This window comes from Castanea sativa, chromosome 6, assembly GCF_040712315.1.
Source record: "Castanea sativa cultivar Marrone di Chiusa Pesio chromosome 6, ASM4071231v1".
NCBI classification, from domain to species: Eukaryota; Viridiplantae; Streptophyta; class Magnoliopsida; order Fagales; family Fagaceae; genus Castanea; species Castanea sativa.
Window position 1 is genome coordinate 4,430,420 of NC_134018.1, and position 16,805 is coordinate 4,447,224.

General features: G+C 34.6%; 1 protein-coding gene and 3 pseudogenes across 1 annotated transcript; 3 read left to right on the plus strand and 1 right to left on the minus strand.

Annotated features, from left to right (window-relative positions):
* Positions 1–373: 373 nt before the first annotated feature.
* On the plus strand, positions 374–2,335 carry LOC142639308 (uncharacterized; annotated as a pseudogene).
* A 223-nt stretch (positions 2,336–2,558) lies between these two features.
* Positions 2,559–5,401, plus strand: LOC142639309 (uncharacterized; annotated as a pseudogene).
* A 777-nt stretch (positions 5,402–6,178) lies between these two features.
* Positions 6,179–7,885, plus strand: LOC142639310 (cysteine synthase 2-like; annotated as a pseudogene).
* Positions 7,886–10,279: 2,394 nt separating this feature from the next.
* LOC142638379 (serine/threonine-protein kinase ZRK1-like) lies at positions 10,280–12,361 on the minus strand. The gene is made up of 2 exons (XM_075812412.1): positions 11,249–12,361; positions 10,280–10,942 (listed from the first exon to the last, which is right to left on the minus strand). Exons 1-2 carry the CDS (start codon positions 12,298–12,300, stop codon positions 10,786–10,788), a joined length of 1,209 nt encoding a protein of 402 aa, XP_075668527.1. The 5' UTR covers positions 12,301–12,361; the 3' UTR covers positions 10,280–10,785.
* Between the last annotated feature and the right edge of the window lie 4,444 nt (positions 12,362–16,805).

Consider the following 16,805-nt stretch of genomic DNA (forward strand, 5'->3'; position numbering starts at 1 on the left):
TAAAAGATTAACAAAACAGAAAAGCATTCAAGCGATTTGAAGAATTTTAATTTGTCCACTACGGAATTTTGGATGCCTGTTTTGCAGTATGCTGCCAAAAGAACAATTTGAATAAAAGACGTATTATGAGATCATAGGAATGAGAAGGTCTTGTGGGATGCAGCTTGAATTTAAGCAAGTTGAAATCATAAACATGTAGTGGCTTTGTTGATGAAATTCTTTTGCATTTCAATAGAGGGATGCTTTTCCAAATTATTTGCCAGTGGCCAATTTCTAGGAGTTAGGCTGCACATACAAGCCTTCTCAGCTCATAAGTGAATGCATCACATTTCCTGCTTTTGATTTCTACCAAAAATGGAGCTGCAATCTCTTCATGGATGACTTCTACGTTAAGATTGGTTATTTATATTGGCAGGCTGAAAGTGGAACTAATGAACAAGAGAAGAAGCAAGAAGACTCACTGTTCCAACGGTCACAAGAGCAACGGTAACATTGATTAAAAGTTGCTTAAAACGACGACGTTTCATTAAAAGATAAACGGCATCGTTTTACTCAAGCGTGTCTTACTCACTTACTCAAGATCGCAGACGACATCGTTTTGACGCATCTTTTCTTCTCTAAACAATTCTGGAATTGCTCTGTTCTTCATGACTTTAAGCTCCAGATATTTTCCATATCAGATTGTAGATATTTTGTTGATCATGTACAGCTGTATTTTCTGTTAGAGTTTGTTAGATAGGAATCTTCTAGAGGTAGTTACGAGCTATGTATTGTATAAATAGTGAGTGAGGGTTATGTGTTCATTTCAGTGAGCTTGAACAAAATTCAGTTCAATCTTCAGGGAATTCTTCATCTCTGGTTTTCTCTGTTTCCACCATTGATAAACCTTCAAGCTCTTCTTTTTCTTTCAAAGGCAAGGCATATGAACAGCTTGCCTAAGTAAAAACAAATAGCACTCTTATATATCTAAACGGAAAACTGTAATTTTTTTAAAAAAATATATTCTTCAGTTCATGCTTAGAGATCTGAGCCCTGTTTCAAACTTGGCTAATTTTACTTTTAATATCAATTTTTGGGAGTGGAAGCAGAGTAGAGAATTGAAAGTGGACTATGAAATTTATGAATCTTAATGCCAGGATTTAGAAGTTCTTATTGGTTGTTCCAAGGGTGTCAAGTACTAAGAAGATTTGTGAATTTATGAAATGCTTTGCAATTTTGTTGAATGTGCGAAAATTTTTAGTAGCTAATTTGGTTTTATTGGTTGAAAGGTCAGAAGAGAGATAGAACAATGTTACAAAATTAATTATATAAAAAAAAATGTTATGAACTCATACACAGACTTGGGCAAGGAGTCTTGAATTTGTGCTTTTCAAGGATGGGACCTGGTCATTCTCGTTACCTGCAAGCACTAGAGTTGAGTAGAGAAGTACATGACTTTATAGATTGCTTCCTGCCTCCTTTGCCTGGCTTACATGAATGTGAATTTCTGTATCTAAATCATGTTTTCACATGCTGAGATAATAATGCATAAAGAATGCTGAGACTTGGCAGCACAAAACCACAATTGCATCTTGGAAACATACTTTTCCTTTTGACTGTGGTTAGCTTTTTCTTATGGTCTTCAGATTGCGAAACCTTTGAATTGCACTTCAAGGAGTGGGGTTGGTCCTGGACTAATGCATGCTGCTACAAAAGGTGCCTTATAAGTGGCAAAACCAGTGGGTGGATTAAAGATAGGTAAAGAAGCTGGTGAAGGGACAGCCTCAAATTTTCATCTGTTTCTACCTTCAGAAACTTATCTTTCTTGCAGATAATCTATTGTTGTCACCTGATGCTTCTCAGTTGCATGAATTGCTTTTCAGTAGTGCCCGTTTTTTTTTTTTTTTTTTGAGGTAGCATGGGTTGGAGGATGCTGCAGTTAGGAGCAGTAGTTCTGATAGAATTGCTGGTGTTGCTCTTCCTGGGGGTATTGGTACTCTAGATGAGGTGTTTGAAATATTAGCATTAATTCAACTAGAATTGATAGGGTCAGAGCTTCCTTTTCCCTTCCTTTTTTTTTTTTTTATTTTTTATAATCACCTGTTCTGTTACTCTAATGAACTATGACTCATTCTATTCAAAGCAATAAGACTTTCTTGACGATTGTGAGGAATGGGGTACTTTTCTTAAAGGAGAGATTGTATCACTATGGATGGTATGCTACATTAACTCAGAGGCTTTGGCTTTTTTAGCAGAATTTAATAGTCCACCTCTTAGTGACAAATGTAGAAGTGAAACAGAACTGCAAGTATTCGTGGGGCAACAGTTTCTTTATATTTTTGCAGTTGACGATTGATTGGCCGTTATGAGATTCCTTTTCAATCTATTTGATTTATGTGCAATAGATGTAATGTCATGAATAATTTTGCATGCCAAAAAGCATTCCCAGATTTGGAAATGGATGCTTTGATGTCTCTTTGGAGTGGTGAAAATTATTGCAAAATCCTGGTTCATGATCTGTTTAGATGTAATGGCATGAAGAATTTTGCAAGCCAAAAAGCATTCCAAGATTTGGAAAAATGGATGTTTTGATGTCTATATGGAGTGGGGAAAATTATTGTGAAATCCTGGATCATGATCTGTATAGATGTAATGGCACGAAGAATTTTGCAAGCCAAAAAGCATTCCGAAATTTGGAAATGGTTGCTTTGATGTCTCTTTGGAGTGGGAAAAATTATAGTGAAATTCTGGTTCATGATCTGTAGTTTTTCATATTTCACCTTGGAATCAGTTGACTGAATCTAATTACAAGTGAAGAAATTGTCTTTTACTGTTAATTTTGTGATCCAGTAAAAATGAGTTCTCACCTATAGCTTTCTTTAATTAGTGAGCAGCCAGAAATTACCATGATTTGGTACCTTATGCTGCTTTTTGATTGGTTATGTTTTGCAGGTACTTTGGAACCAGGATATGGTTGACATTTTATTTTATTTATTTTTAAATGAACCATGAACAATATGGTTATTGGACAAAATAGAATGCGGCAAAAAGAATAACTGGTATACTAATCTTTAAGAATTTTGGTCTGAGGCCTTGGCTTCAAAATTCAAAGCACCACAATGGTGCCTGTGTGAATCACAGGCGCTATTGTCGCTGCTGCTGCTGTTTTTTCTATCACCATGGTGGTGCTCTCTTACTTGTGCAAAGTTCCCTCAGTTACAATGTGCTTGTGCAGTAACACGAGCAGGATTAAGTACTTCTCTGTTTGTTAAATATTAACTATTTGATTTCATTCTTTTTGGGACAACAATACTCTCATCCAAAGGAAATGAGTTAACTGCAATTATACCAGCTTGAAGATCAATTGTGGGGTAATAAGTTAATGGATTTTGACCCAAATTCAAATGAATTAAGACTATTTCGTAAAGAGAAAAAGGTTCGCCAACTACTTTGAGTAATTATTTCATAAGCTTTTTAACTAGTCTAAACTCCATCCATGGCCATTAGTTTGAAAATCAAATAAATTCTGTTTGTGAATTTATGCAATAATGTGAATCTGTTTATCTATAACAGATGATTGGATGAACACAGGGGCGGCTGTACATGTATTTCAGGCCTGATTCAAATTGAACCCCCTGCGGCTGCCTTGAAAAGAAAAGAAAATTTATATGTATAAAATATTTTTTATACTAAATTAATTTTAAATATCTTTATAATATTAATATCAATGACAAATAGATAATAACAATGATATAAAAATAAAAATGTTCAATAAACTTAACAAAATAGAATAATCAAGCCTACATTGACAATAAATAATAACAATTGATAATAAACTATCAGCCAAAGGCCTTGTAGCTGAATTGACATCTTCTCATGTACAAAGTACTTACGGTAAAAAGTTTTCAGTTTCAGCAAAATAAACGGATCCCAAGCAAACCCTAAATATACTAAAACTACTTTAAAACTATTTTATCACCTTTCACCGTTAAAATTAAAATCATATTACACCAGTGGGGCTATATTTTAAAATAAAAATAATTAATTAATTGATATTCAACTACTAGTAATTAATTTTCCTGTTGCGAAGTTCTGGGAGTTAGGCTGCACATACAAGCCTTCTCAGCTCATAAGTGAATGCATAACATTACCTGCTTTTGATTTCTACCAAAACAAATGGCAAATGAACAGTTTGGATAAGTAGAAACAAATAGCATTCTTATATATCTAAAAGGAACAACTTAATTTTTTTTTTTTTAATTATTCTTCAGTTCATGCCTAGGTATCTAGGTCCTATTACTTTCTTGTCAAACTTATCCAATTGTACTTTTAATATCAATTTTTGGGAGTGGGGGTCGGAGCAGAGAATTGAAAGTGAACTATGAAATTTATGGATTTTAATGCCAGGATTTAGAATTCTTATTGTAGTTCCAAGAATATCACGCACTAAGAAAATTTGTGAATTTATGAAATGCTTTGCGATTTGGTTGAATGTGCAATAAGGTTTAGTAGGGAGTTTGGTTTTATTGTTTGACAGGAAAGAAAAGAGAGAGAACAATGTTATGAACTCTTACACTAACTTGGGCGTGGACTCGTGTACTTGCATTCTTCAGGGATGTGACTTGGTCATTGTCATTATCTGCAAGCAGTAGAGTTGAGAAGAGAGGCATGTGACTTTATGTATGGCTTCCTGCCTGCTTTGCCTTTCATACATGCATGTAAATTTCTGTATGTTTTCACATGCATAAAGAATGCTGAGACTTGGAAACACAACCACAAATTGCATTTTGGAAACATACTTTTCCCATTGACTGTGCTTAGCCTTTTCTTATGATCTTCCACTGTCCATGGAGCAGATTGTGGATCTTGTCAATTGCACTTCAAGAAGTGGGGTTGGTCCTGGGCTAATGGGTGGAACTACTAAAGGTGCTTTACAAGCATGAAAACCAGTGGGTGGATTTAAGATTGGAAAAGAAGCTGGTGAATGGACAGCCTCAAATTTTCATTCGTATCTACCTTTAGAAACTTACCTTACTTGCAGGTGATACTATCGTTGCTACCATATCACCAAATTTTGATACTTCTCACTTGCATGAATTGCTTTTAATAGTGCAGGTCTTTTATTTTTATTTTTGAGGACAGGAGGAATTGTTCTGATAGTACTGCTTGTTGTTGCTCTTCCTGGTTGTATTGGTACTCTAGATGGGGTGTTTGATTCAACTGGAACGGATAGGGTCAGAGCTTCATGTTCCCTTCATTTGGTGAACTATGACTCAATCTATTTAAAGCTATTAGGCTTTCTTGATGATTGTAAGGATTGTGGTACATTGTCCAAAGGAGAGGTTGCATCTATGGACAGTTTGCAGCAGTAACTCAAGAGGCTTTGGCTTATTTAGCAGAATTTAATTTTTCTCCGTCTTAGTGTCGAAGGCAGACATGAAATTGAACTGCAAATTATTCTTGGGGCAGTTTCTTCAAAATTTTTATAGTTGACAATGGATTGATTGTTTTGAGATTCGTTTTCAATCCATTTGATTCATAAGCAATGGATGTAATTTCATAAAGATTGTTGCACACTAAAAACCATTCTGAAATTTGGAAATGGATTCTTTGATATATCTTTGGAGTGCGAAAAAAAATTGTAAATTCCTGGTTCATGATCTGTACTTTGTCACAATTCAGCATGGAATCAGTCATAGTTCAAGTGGTGCTTTGCTAAGTTTGTTTTTTTGCTCTCTAAAATAATTCAAGTGGTGCTTTGCTTTGTGAATAATGGAATAATGCTAAATATGAATTAAGGCTCTCTAAATTAACAAATAGCTAGTGAAACCAGTGCCTTGTTGTATAGTAAAGAAGGTGATGCTAAGTTTGGAAATTCATGTTTAGTATAGGATGTTGTGTTTGTTGATAATTAGGGTTGATTTTATTTTGCTTGCATTTCAATTTGTGGCTCTATGCTGTCTTTGGTATCAGGGAACCCAGCTCGAGTTGTTGTTGTTACTGAGGGGAGTGCTTGCTACAGTTGCCCATGCCCCTATTGATGCAAATGCCTTGTGATTATCTCTGATAATACTACTATTGGGAATGTGTATTTGGAATGTGTTTTCAATGAGCAGAGTTCCGCGACCAATGACTTTCTCTTATTCCTGCAATGATCTTCAACGTTTACGTTATTGACTAGTGAGGGAAAATATGCACCATGGACAATTTGATAGCAGCAGGAAATACTTGGGTATACTTGATTCTTGAAATATATAAAGTTCCTTGAAATTTTGAAAATGATAATTATATCTTGCTTCCAGTTCAACATGCTTAAACCATTTCTTTAGCTTAACCTCTTGCACAAGAATATCCACACCGACTACACCATATGCAATTTAGTTGTTAGATAAGGCTTGAAGCAAGATAAAGCAAGAATTGTCTTCTTATCATCTCTAGGATTATTATTGTAGCCAGTATTTCACATCTGTTTTTGAGAGGTAGGATCCAATTATTGTAGGTGTCTAAAGACTCTGAACTGTGAAGAACTTTTAGATTTCAAAATATGTTGGCTTGGTGAGGAAAGTTGTAGGAGATCAATGACTGCCTGTCTAACTACTCAAATATGACATAGCCTCTTTTTTTCCCTTTAGCTTTCTTTGCCCCTCTTTTTTGAACTACAACCTACTTAATTTTTTTTCTCATTGCAAATTTGTCCAAGTCTCAAATACTTGAATCCCTTGGAGCTATTGTTGAAAGGGTAAGACCTGTCTCAATTACAAACACAGACCACTTTGTGAATATTGCACGGAGAAGGGCTCTGGAAGCGAATGAAGCAGCATCAAAGCATAGAGAAGCTGACCAAATGAATGGAAACCTTGTGGAACAAACCATTGATTACACAACTGGTGAAGAGAAACAAAGTTTGGCTCTACCACATAATTGTAAAGTTCGCTTCTTTGCTGATCATTTTGAAAATCTATCGAACTTCTGAGCACACAATGAGGGTACAGGGCCTGAGATTTGGCAGACGTGGTAGTTTAGATGCATTTGTCGCAGCTGCAGGCACAAGTCAGACAGTGGCTGATCTTTCCATGATTCTCCAAGTCATTTATTTTCCCTCCTTTAATTTAAACATTCATATTAAATTAGTCAATGAATCCCTTAGCATGTGTTCAATAGGAAAAGGATCCAAACAATAAGTGCTTCTTGATAGATCCTCCCGGTTTTGGTTTATTCAAAAAGGTTACAAGGAGGGGCGATGCACACTAGAGAGGACGAAGAATGAAGAATCCATTTGACACAATAACAGAAGAACTTGGAATAAATAGGTTATCACAGAATTTCATGACAGCAAAACTTGACGGGGCTTTCAAAGGCACAGATTTGGAAGCTGTTGAAATATCTTGGTAAGTGCATGCCTTTGTTTTCTAAAGTGATATATTTTGTTGATACTTGATAGGATGAGAAATGAAACCAATGGGAAAAAGATTAGGCCAATTCTACCAGTTTGCTATTTTGTTGATTCTACTGTACTGTGGATTTTTTCCCTTTTTTGTCCACCATTAATATTTCTAGATGACAAAACAAAACCAAAAAAAACAAAAAATCCATTCTTTCACCCCTTTTCCTTTGCTGGAACACAAATACTTTCTGTGTGTTTTAATGCTATGCTTCTTGAACTTCTATCAGGTTTCTTTTGAAGAATGATGAGTTCTTTCTTGGAAGTTCATTGGCCATGAATTGTGCCCAAGCCATCAAATGTTCAGTGACACAATCCATTGGCCTTGGTCACTCTATTGTAACCATGATTTGTGATAGTGAGATAAGTCATCTGAATATGTTTTACAGTGCTCAATATCTGTCTCAGCATGGATTGACTCCCAAGGCTACAAGATTAGAGCTTCTGGGACATCAGATGAGTTAGTGTGATCCAGAGCTTTGACCTAGATGTTTATTGTTACCTCCATCCAAAGTTTGGGTAGGCCTATGCGATTATATTTCTCTAACAAAGTTTTGTACATCTCTGTTAAGATAATGTCAATTTTTTGTTTCATTCTATTCAGGACACCAATATGTACAATACATATTGTATTCAAAGCAGTGTACAAGGATAATTGAAATCATTTTGTCAAGTGATGTTGAATGAATTAATGCCAATACCAGTTATTATGGTCTACGGCAATGTCAGGAGGAAATAAGTTTGCCAGAAAAATTTGAGTAGTGTGTTCATTTTACTATGAATATGACTCTTAGAGCATCACTATAGGAGGATATTAAAAATGAATACTACTTATCTTGCTTGGCTTTTCCTTCTAATCTCTAACCTTTGAGCCATTATAAACAAGAAAGCATTTTGAAATCAACTCAGTTCTGCCTTTTAATCTCGTAACTTCTGAGCCATTGTGAAATTGGAAGACTTGAAATCAACCTATTGGCATGCCTAAAACATTTGGATATGCAACAATGTGAATATGTTATAACCCCACACATGTTATAATTCAAAAATAAAACTCATTATTGTGGCCTAGTGTCCACACCAACAAAACTCTTTTTGTCTGTGTGTGCGTGTGTGTGTTCATGCTATTGTTTGTTACTATCCTTTGTGATAGTGGGATGAGACATCTATGTATGTATTACAATGCCAAATATCTGTCTCAGCGTAGATTGATACCCAAGGTAATTGGATTAGAGTTTCTGGGCATCAAATGAGTTAGTGTGACCTTGATTCTTAACTTGGCTGTTTCTCTCCACTTCTACCAATGTTCAAGCAGCCCTATGCAGCTATATTTCTCCAGCAAAGTTCCCTTAGAAGGTGCCTTCTAAATTTAAGAGGATAACAATGAACTAGAGCAGTAATACTAGATAAGGACTATGTACATCTCTGTTTGTAAGGATAATGACATTTTTGTTTCATACTATTCAGGATAACAGTATTTTTCTCATTCAAAGGGAAGGTGTTAACTACAATTATTTCAGTTAGACGATCAATTGTGAGGCAATAAGTTATTTAACGAATTTTCGACCCAAATTCACATGAATGATTAAAATTTAAGACTATTTTATCAAGAGAATAAGGTTTTCCAAACTAAATTGAAAACACAACTTCAGTATAAACTCATTTTTCATTGAAATTGTATTTTTGGAAACTTGATTTCATTGTAAAATTTGAATTTTCAATGCTTACATAAGAGGCTATTCTAGTTGGCAAGGTACTTTGATGAACCAAATGAGAAATAATCAACCGTGGAACAAGCCTCTCAATCTGCCCCAAATCTTTGGTAACATCTATCATTGTTAGCATTTTCTCTATATCTTCCTCAGTACATGTCAAGGCAAGCACCAATACAACTTGACGCAGACTTGGCAGATGGTGTTTTAGTTGAGATCCTAATGTGGATTGATATGATCGACTGAGGAGGGGGGTAGTGTTTGAATGCTTTGATGAGGTTGTTTCAGAAGCTGCATACAGTTGTGGTCATTTTGGGTTGTGAATTTCGGTACATGGATCAACTTTTGCTCTGCTACCATATTTGATGCAGTACAAGGTTTGTAAACTTGTCTAGGGATTTATAAAGAAAGAAAATAACAAACCTGGAGCTTCACCACTTAAGGCTGCTTGAAATCACCACCAAGTTAGAGAAAAATTTCAACCTAAATCTATTATCAAATTCACCGTACCACAATATTTTGCCTTTTTTTTGGAGTTTGAAGTAGGACCTCCAAAGCTAGAATCAAGAAGGAAAGAAACAAACCAGTCAATTACATATAATTCAGAAATAAAATCAGAATTCAAACCAAATCAAATTCAAATCAAATAAAACCTATTATCAATCCTCCATCATCAAGGGGCCTAGTGTTTGCACCAACACTTGCTTATTTGGCAAACTGTATTGGTCCTATTGTGACTATCCTTTGTGATTGTGGGATAAGGCTTCTGGATATGTTTTACAATGCCAAATATCTGTCTTAGCATAGATTGATACCCAAGGCAATTGGATTAGAGTTTTTGCACATTGTATGAGTTAGTGTGAGTGTGTGACCTAGAGCTTTTTCTTTGATGTATCTCTCCACTACTGTACAAAGTTCAAGCAGCCCTATGCAACTATATTTCTCCAGCAGATTTCCATCAGAAGGTGCCTTTTGAATTTAAGAGTATAACAATGAACTGGAGCAGTAAAAGTAGAGAAGGATTAAGCACATCTCTGTTTGTTAGGATAAAGACATTTTTGTTTCATACTTTTTAGGACAACATTATTTATCTCATTCAAAGGGAAGGTGTTAAGTGCAATTATACCAATTAGAAGATCAATTGTGGAGCAATAAGTTATTTAATGAATTTTCAACCCAAATTCACATGAATGATTCAAATTTAAGACTATTTTGCAAAAAGAAAAAGGTTTGCCAAACTAAATTGAGAATTCATATATATTCTGGAAAAAGAAAATTTACAAACCAACTAAACAATACAAAAGTCTTTTTTTCCCTCAACAAACAACTATACATAGCCAGTTACTGAGACCATGAACTACTTATTTTGCATTCCTTTTATTCAAACAAAAGAACAATTATCAAACTCATTTGCCAATAACGACCTATACTCCAATTCTTATAGCATCAATACATACCTAAAGGGTCTGCCATAATGATATCTTAGTGCAATTTCATCTCTTTAGAGTCTAAATGCTCCAAAAACAATAGCCTGAACTACTACTGCTATTGGTGAAACCCACAGAATTTTCATGACCCAACAAACTTTTAATTTACCTTCCCAATCACATGTTAAAACTGCAATACAAGCTCTGTCATCATTCAGTTGCATCACAATTAAACTTCAAGAGGCCTTTCAGAGACTTCTTTCACTTTTTGGATTTCATCACTAGAAACATTCCTTTTCAATGATGCAGAAGCATGCTCTTCAACACTCTCAAGAAGCTTTAAATTCTCCAAATTTCCCCCAAGCTCTTCACCCGTTTTTGTGAACCTGCGTGATTGAGAAATACCATTAGCTGATCTCATAGAGAATTCTCCTTTATTACTTAAGATGCATACCAGTTTATTAGGCCCGCTTCTTAGTAGCAATGGGGATTTCATAATGTCATTAAATGGCTCTCCATCAAATTAGCTTTTTTTAACCATTCTAAATTCCATCCATGGCCATTTGTTTGAAAATCAAGTAAATTTTGTTTGTTGTTGTGCCTAAAACATTTGGATATGCAATAATGTGAATCTGTTTATCTATAACAGATGATTGGATGAACACAAGTAAATAATGAATCATGGAACAAACCTCTCAATCCGCCTGAGTTGTTTGGTGACATCAACCATAGTTGGCCTTGTTTGTGGATCTTCCTCTGTACATGTCAAGGCAAGGTCCAGCACAGCTTGTAATTGATGCTCTAAACTAGCACCTCCTTCCCCATCTTCAGCCAAGATTGCAGGATCCACAATCTCGTTTATGCAACTACCTTGAGCACGGTTATGTATGTATGCTACTAAGCTAGAATCTTCATCAATTGTCAATCGGGTTATATTACGAGCATCCTCTCCAATTAAAAGTTCTAGAAGAAACCTACCAAAATTAAATACATCAGTTTTCTCAGTTGCCTTGCCTTTTGCTTTAAGCTCGGGGGTGATGAACCTGATTGGTTTCCCTAAGCCGCGATAAACTTCCACGTCAGCTTCACCTTTGGGAATTGATACAGAAAAAAAAAAGTTGGACAACTTGGGAACATCATGTTCATCTAATAAGATACTGCACATATCTATATACATGTGGATGACAGGTCTTGGGAAGGCAGTATGGAGATAAGAAAGAGCATAAGCAATCTGTCTTGCTATCTTTAACCTTCTCTCCCACACCATCGGCTGATGCTGTCGTTTAGTAACAGGGAAGACAAAAATTCGATCTGCAAGGAAACCATTGGCGGCAAATTCATATACTAAAATGGGACATGGAGTGTGGAGACAACACCCTATGGGCTTTAATACATTGCTGTGACCACTCATCTGTGCTGAAAACACTAAATCATTGATGGCTAAACTGGGCAAAGCATAATCAAAACGCTTAATGAGAACAATTCGTCCTTCAAGAGAACCCTTGTACCAATGGACCCAACGCCCTCTCAGAAGTTCAGAAGAATAGTTGTTGGTTGCTAGGAGGAGCTGTTGAGCGGAGAAGGTACGGATGGGAATAGGCTTGCAATTGCAAGAGGCAATCAACTGCTCAAGTAACAGGCTTCCATTCTCATAAAACGCTCTTTCCTCTCTTTCCTTTCTTTCCTCTCTTTGCTTTCTTGTTTTATTAAAGAAATGATATGACGTGAACCAATTCCCCCGCATAATAGCTTGAATGTGGAACGTCCTTGCTCTCTTTCTTTTGTGCTCTTCTAATACTACTAATCTGCTAGCGGCAGAGGCTCAGCTCAATGAGGCCATTTTTATTGTAAACCCGCTTTTAATAAAAAATTTTGAAAAAGTACATAAACAGTGCATGCACTCTCCTTACAGTGCGCGCACTGCAGTTTTATCCCAGCAGCGCAGCCGAAAAAAAAGAAATACTGAAACACGTTTTGCGTTTGGCAAACCCTAAGGCGGCTACAAAAGTATATAGAACCTTAATTTGACTAAAAAAAACATTAAAATCGTCTAAAACAAAGAAATAAATCACCTATACCTAAAATAACAAAAATTATATAAAAATACTAAAATTAAATAATTATAAATATTAAATATTAAACCGTGTCCTCCCTAAAAAATGGGACTCTGAGTGTCAAGACAACACCTAATGGGCTTTAATACATTACCATGAGCATGGACAGAGTTAGAATTGGGCATTTGGGGGCAATTACCCCCCTATTTTTTTTTTTTATAAAAAATATAAGTATATATATAGCTACTAATTTTAATAATTTTGTTCTATAAAATTACACTTTGTCCCCTTAATAATATCATTGATTCATTTAAAAGTAATGTTATAGTCACAAAAGTTTTTACAATATTTTTACAAACGGTTGAAGTAGTAAATTCTTATTATTTTGTATTTAGACCTACCACTTACATCACTTTTTTACTTACTAATAACCACTCACCACATCAATAATTTGTAAAAAAAATTTGTAACTGTAGCATTTTCCTCTTTCTAAAGGCCATAAATAAATTTATAGGTACAAGCCCAAAAAAATTAGCCCAATAACAAAAATTCTCAATAGTAAAGCTAAAAACAATTAAGTTCAATCAACTAATTTTACCCAAAACAAACAATCGAACCCTTTAAAAAATTTTAAATAAAATAATTTTTTCCTTACTTAGCAACAATGCACACATTAAAAGCAAAAAATAATAAATAAAAAATAAAAAATCTCTTAGTAGTTAGTAAGCAGCAAAGTTGGAGGCTAGAATTGTCACACATAGCTAACAGCAAAGCCACCTCCTTAACTCTAAGTCCTAACTCCGTTCCTAACCATGAGCACTCATTTGTGCAAAAATCACTAAGGCCTTGTTTGGATTTTGCCAAACTCAGTTAACAAAACTGAGTTTTGTTAACTCATAACCCAAAAACCATAGGCCCCACATCACTAAAGTCTGTTTGGCTGAATTTTCTAGATGTTAACTCAGTTAACAAAACTGGGTTTTTTGGCTTTTGAGTTAACAAACTTGGAAACACGAAAAGCTTGTTTTCAAGTTATGAGTTTATTAACTCAGTGGCAAAAGTGTAATTATGGTGCACTGGTGGCCCCCAATGGTAGTGTATTGTCACATCTACTTATTACCGTTGGCTCTTCTGCGTCAGTTCTTCTTCTTTATTTCTTTGCTTTTTTATTTTCAAGCCTCCTCCTTTGCTTCAGTTCTCTTTTTTTTTTTTTTTTTCCCTTTACTCTTCCATAAACTTCTTTCTTCCTCCTCTCACTTCTCTTCCTCTCAAAAATTTGCTACATCCAAAGCATTTGGCTAGCTAAAGAGAGCCCATCTAGCTGAGGAAGTTGCTTACTGAAGAAAGGCTTGATCAAAGGGAGGCTTAATCAGCAAACCCATAGCACGCCAACAACTGAAGCAAAGCTCCATTCTCTATGCCGATCAGCACCTTCTTTCCGCTGATCAACACCTTCAGCCCAAGATTTACACAGCTTCGTTCACCGATTTTTGTTTCCAATGAGACCCAAGCTCCGTCGATCAACCTTGTCAGTTCTATCAAAAGAAAACCAAGATCTGGCTCTCCTTTTCACTCACCCCACCAATAGTTGTTTCCTTCACGCTAAAATGCAACCCACGAAAACTCTTCATTCCCAAATCCAAGCACTCCTCATACTTCTAAACCCTGTTTCCCGAGCTTAGCCATCACACAATCTGCTTGATGTCTTTCTTTCTTTCTTTCTTCTCCAGTTCACGCAGCTTCTTCACTTTGCCTATGTTATTCCTCACTTCTCTCTTCATTAATTTTTTTTGCTTAAATTGATTTTGGCCATCAACAGTAAGATCAATCGCTCTCTCTCTCTCTTGGATTTCTCTCTCACCATCTGTTTGTCCCTCTCTCTCTCTCTCTCATGCCTCATTCTCTGTTTGCGACTTTGGGTAACCGATCTAGTGGTGGACGTGGTTGTGGTGTGGTTGTGGGTATGGATGTGGGACGTGAGCAAAATCTAATCAAAGCCATTGTGGGTTTGGGTATTGTGAATTTTCTATGGGTTTTGGTTTTGTGAATTTTTTTTTGGGTTTGAGTATTGTGAATTTTTTGGGTTTTTTTTTGTTCATTGTGATGAAGGTGTGCTTTAGTTTTGATTTGCTATGTAGGTGTGGTGTAAAGTTTTGGTGAAAAAAACTTTCTAGGTTAAGCTATGGAAAATGAACCTAGGAAAAGAACTGTTTATAAAGAATCAGTTTATGTTTATCAAGGAGAAGCAGAGGAGTTTGGGAGGGGAAAAAAGAGAAGTGGGGGAGAAAGAAAGAGAGACGTGAGTAAGGAAAAAAAAAAAAGAGGTTGGAACTTTATAAAAAATCTGACCCAATTTGACATATGGGCTCCACTTGTGGAGTGAAAAACTCACTAAGATATTCCACCCAAACAGGCCACCAAACAGAGTTATAAGAAATTAGGGTATTTTTGAGTGATGAGTGATGAGAGATGAGTGATGAGTGACGAAAATTAAGTGAGGAGTGATAAGTGATGAATGATGAAAAAAAATTAACCAAACAGGGCTAGAGCTTGTTTGGATCACACTTATTTTGAGTGATATCACTCAGTTTTCATCGCTGAGTTTCTAAAAGGCGTAGGTTCCACAAAAAATTGTGTGTTTGGCTTGGTTTTGAGTACTTGTTTCCATCACTCAAAACTCAAAAATTTGAGTTTGAGTGATGGAATTTGGAAACAACTTTTAAGTATTTTCAAAAATTGAGAATTGATTTTTAGTGGGTGGGGTCCACAGTTTTGGTAAAAAGTTAAGTTATTAGAATGAGATATGTGATTGAGTTTTTAAACCAAACAAGTGTTTTGCAGTTTTTGAGTGAATGTGAGGTTTGAGTTAAGAATTATTAGTTTTGGGTTTGAGTTATGAGTTTTGAAAACTGAGTTATGAAAACTGAACTATTTTTACACCAAATGAGCCCTAAAACTTCAAAAAATTGTTCTCAAGTTCCATAACTCTAACTCAATTTTTTGAGTTATGACTAATGAGTTGTGGAAATTGGGAAGAAACACTGAACCAAACAAATTTTCTTGAGGTGGGGTCTATGGATTTTGAAAAGTGAGTGATAAAATTTTTTTTCCTAAACCAAACAACCTCCTCTAATTTCCCAACTAAAAAACAAAAAAGACAATGAATATGGAAATCTGTACTAACATATATAAGATGAAATATTGTCTCATGTAAAATTTTCCATAAATGTTTTTGATAACTATCCAAGTATATATAAAAAAAAAAATGACAATGATTAAAATATATTACATAAAATCTAATAATTTGTTCTATGATGAACACAATTAATTTCTTCCCCATAAACATTTTTAGTAGTCTGATAAATAAAAAAGACTAAAATGAAAATTGTACCTTCTAAGTTTAACTAAAATTCATTTCAATTTTCTAACTTTACTTTCTTTCAATTGAGCCTTCTAAATTTCAAATTTATTCAATTCAAATCTTCTGTCCAATTCCATTAAAAAAATGCCATTAAAAATAATATTATTCACTTATTTTCACATGGAAAAAAATCTATAAGTTTTTAAAATATATATATATATATATAGATTTTTTATGTGAGAATTTTTTTTATTAGTTAATTGCATATTTAACAACAATTTTGAACAAAATTGGACAAAAGACCAGAATTGAAATGAATTCAATCAAACTTAGGGGGTACAATTTGCATTTTTACCTTAAAAAAATGACACAAAGACATCAATATATATATATATATATATATATATATATATATATATATATATATATATATATAAAGATGGCTTTTTGGTAGTTTAAGTTATAAATTTAAGAAACCTAGGTCTACATAGAATAGAATTTGGGTAGCACCAAAAGTTAGACCATTCATACAAGTGAACTACAATATCTTACCATAGAAATAATTGTCAATTTATTCTATAATTTTGAATTTTCCCTTTCTTCTCTAGTATAGTGGAAAATTGTTTCATTAGTGATAGAGTATGTATATATTACACATTTATTTAAATTTTACTTGTGGGTTGCGCACGCATTAAAAAATTTATCTATATATATTCAAAAGCTAAAGCGTAGTATTTATTTTTATTACACTATTGTTGAGCTATATCATCCACCAATTTTCAACATTCTTTCTTATTTTTAACTTTTTTTTCTTATTAATTTACCAACTTATTA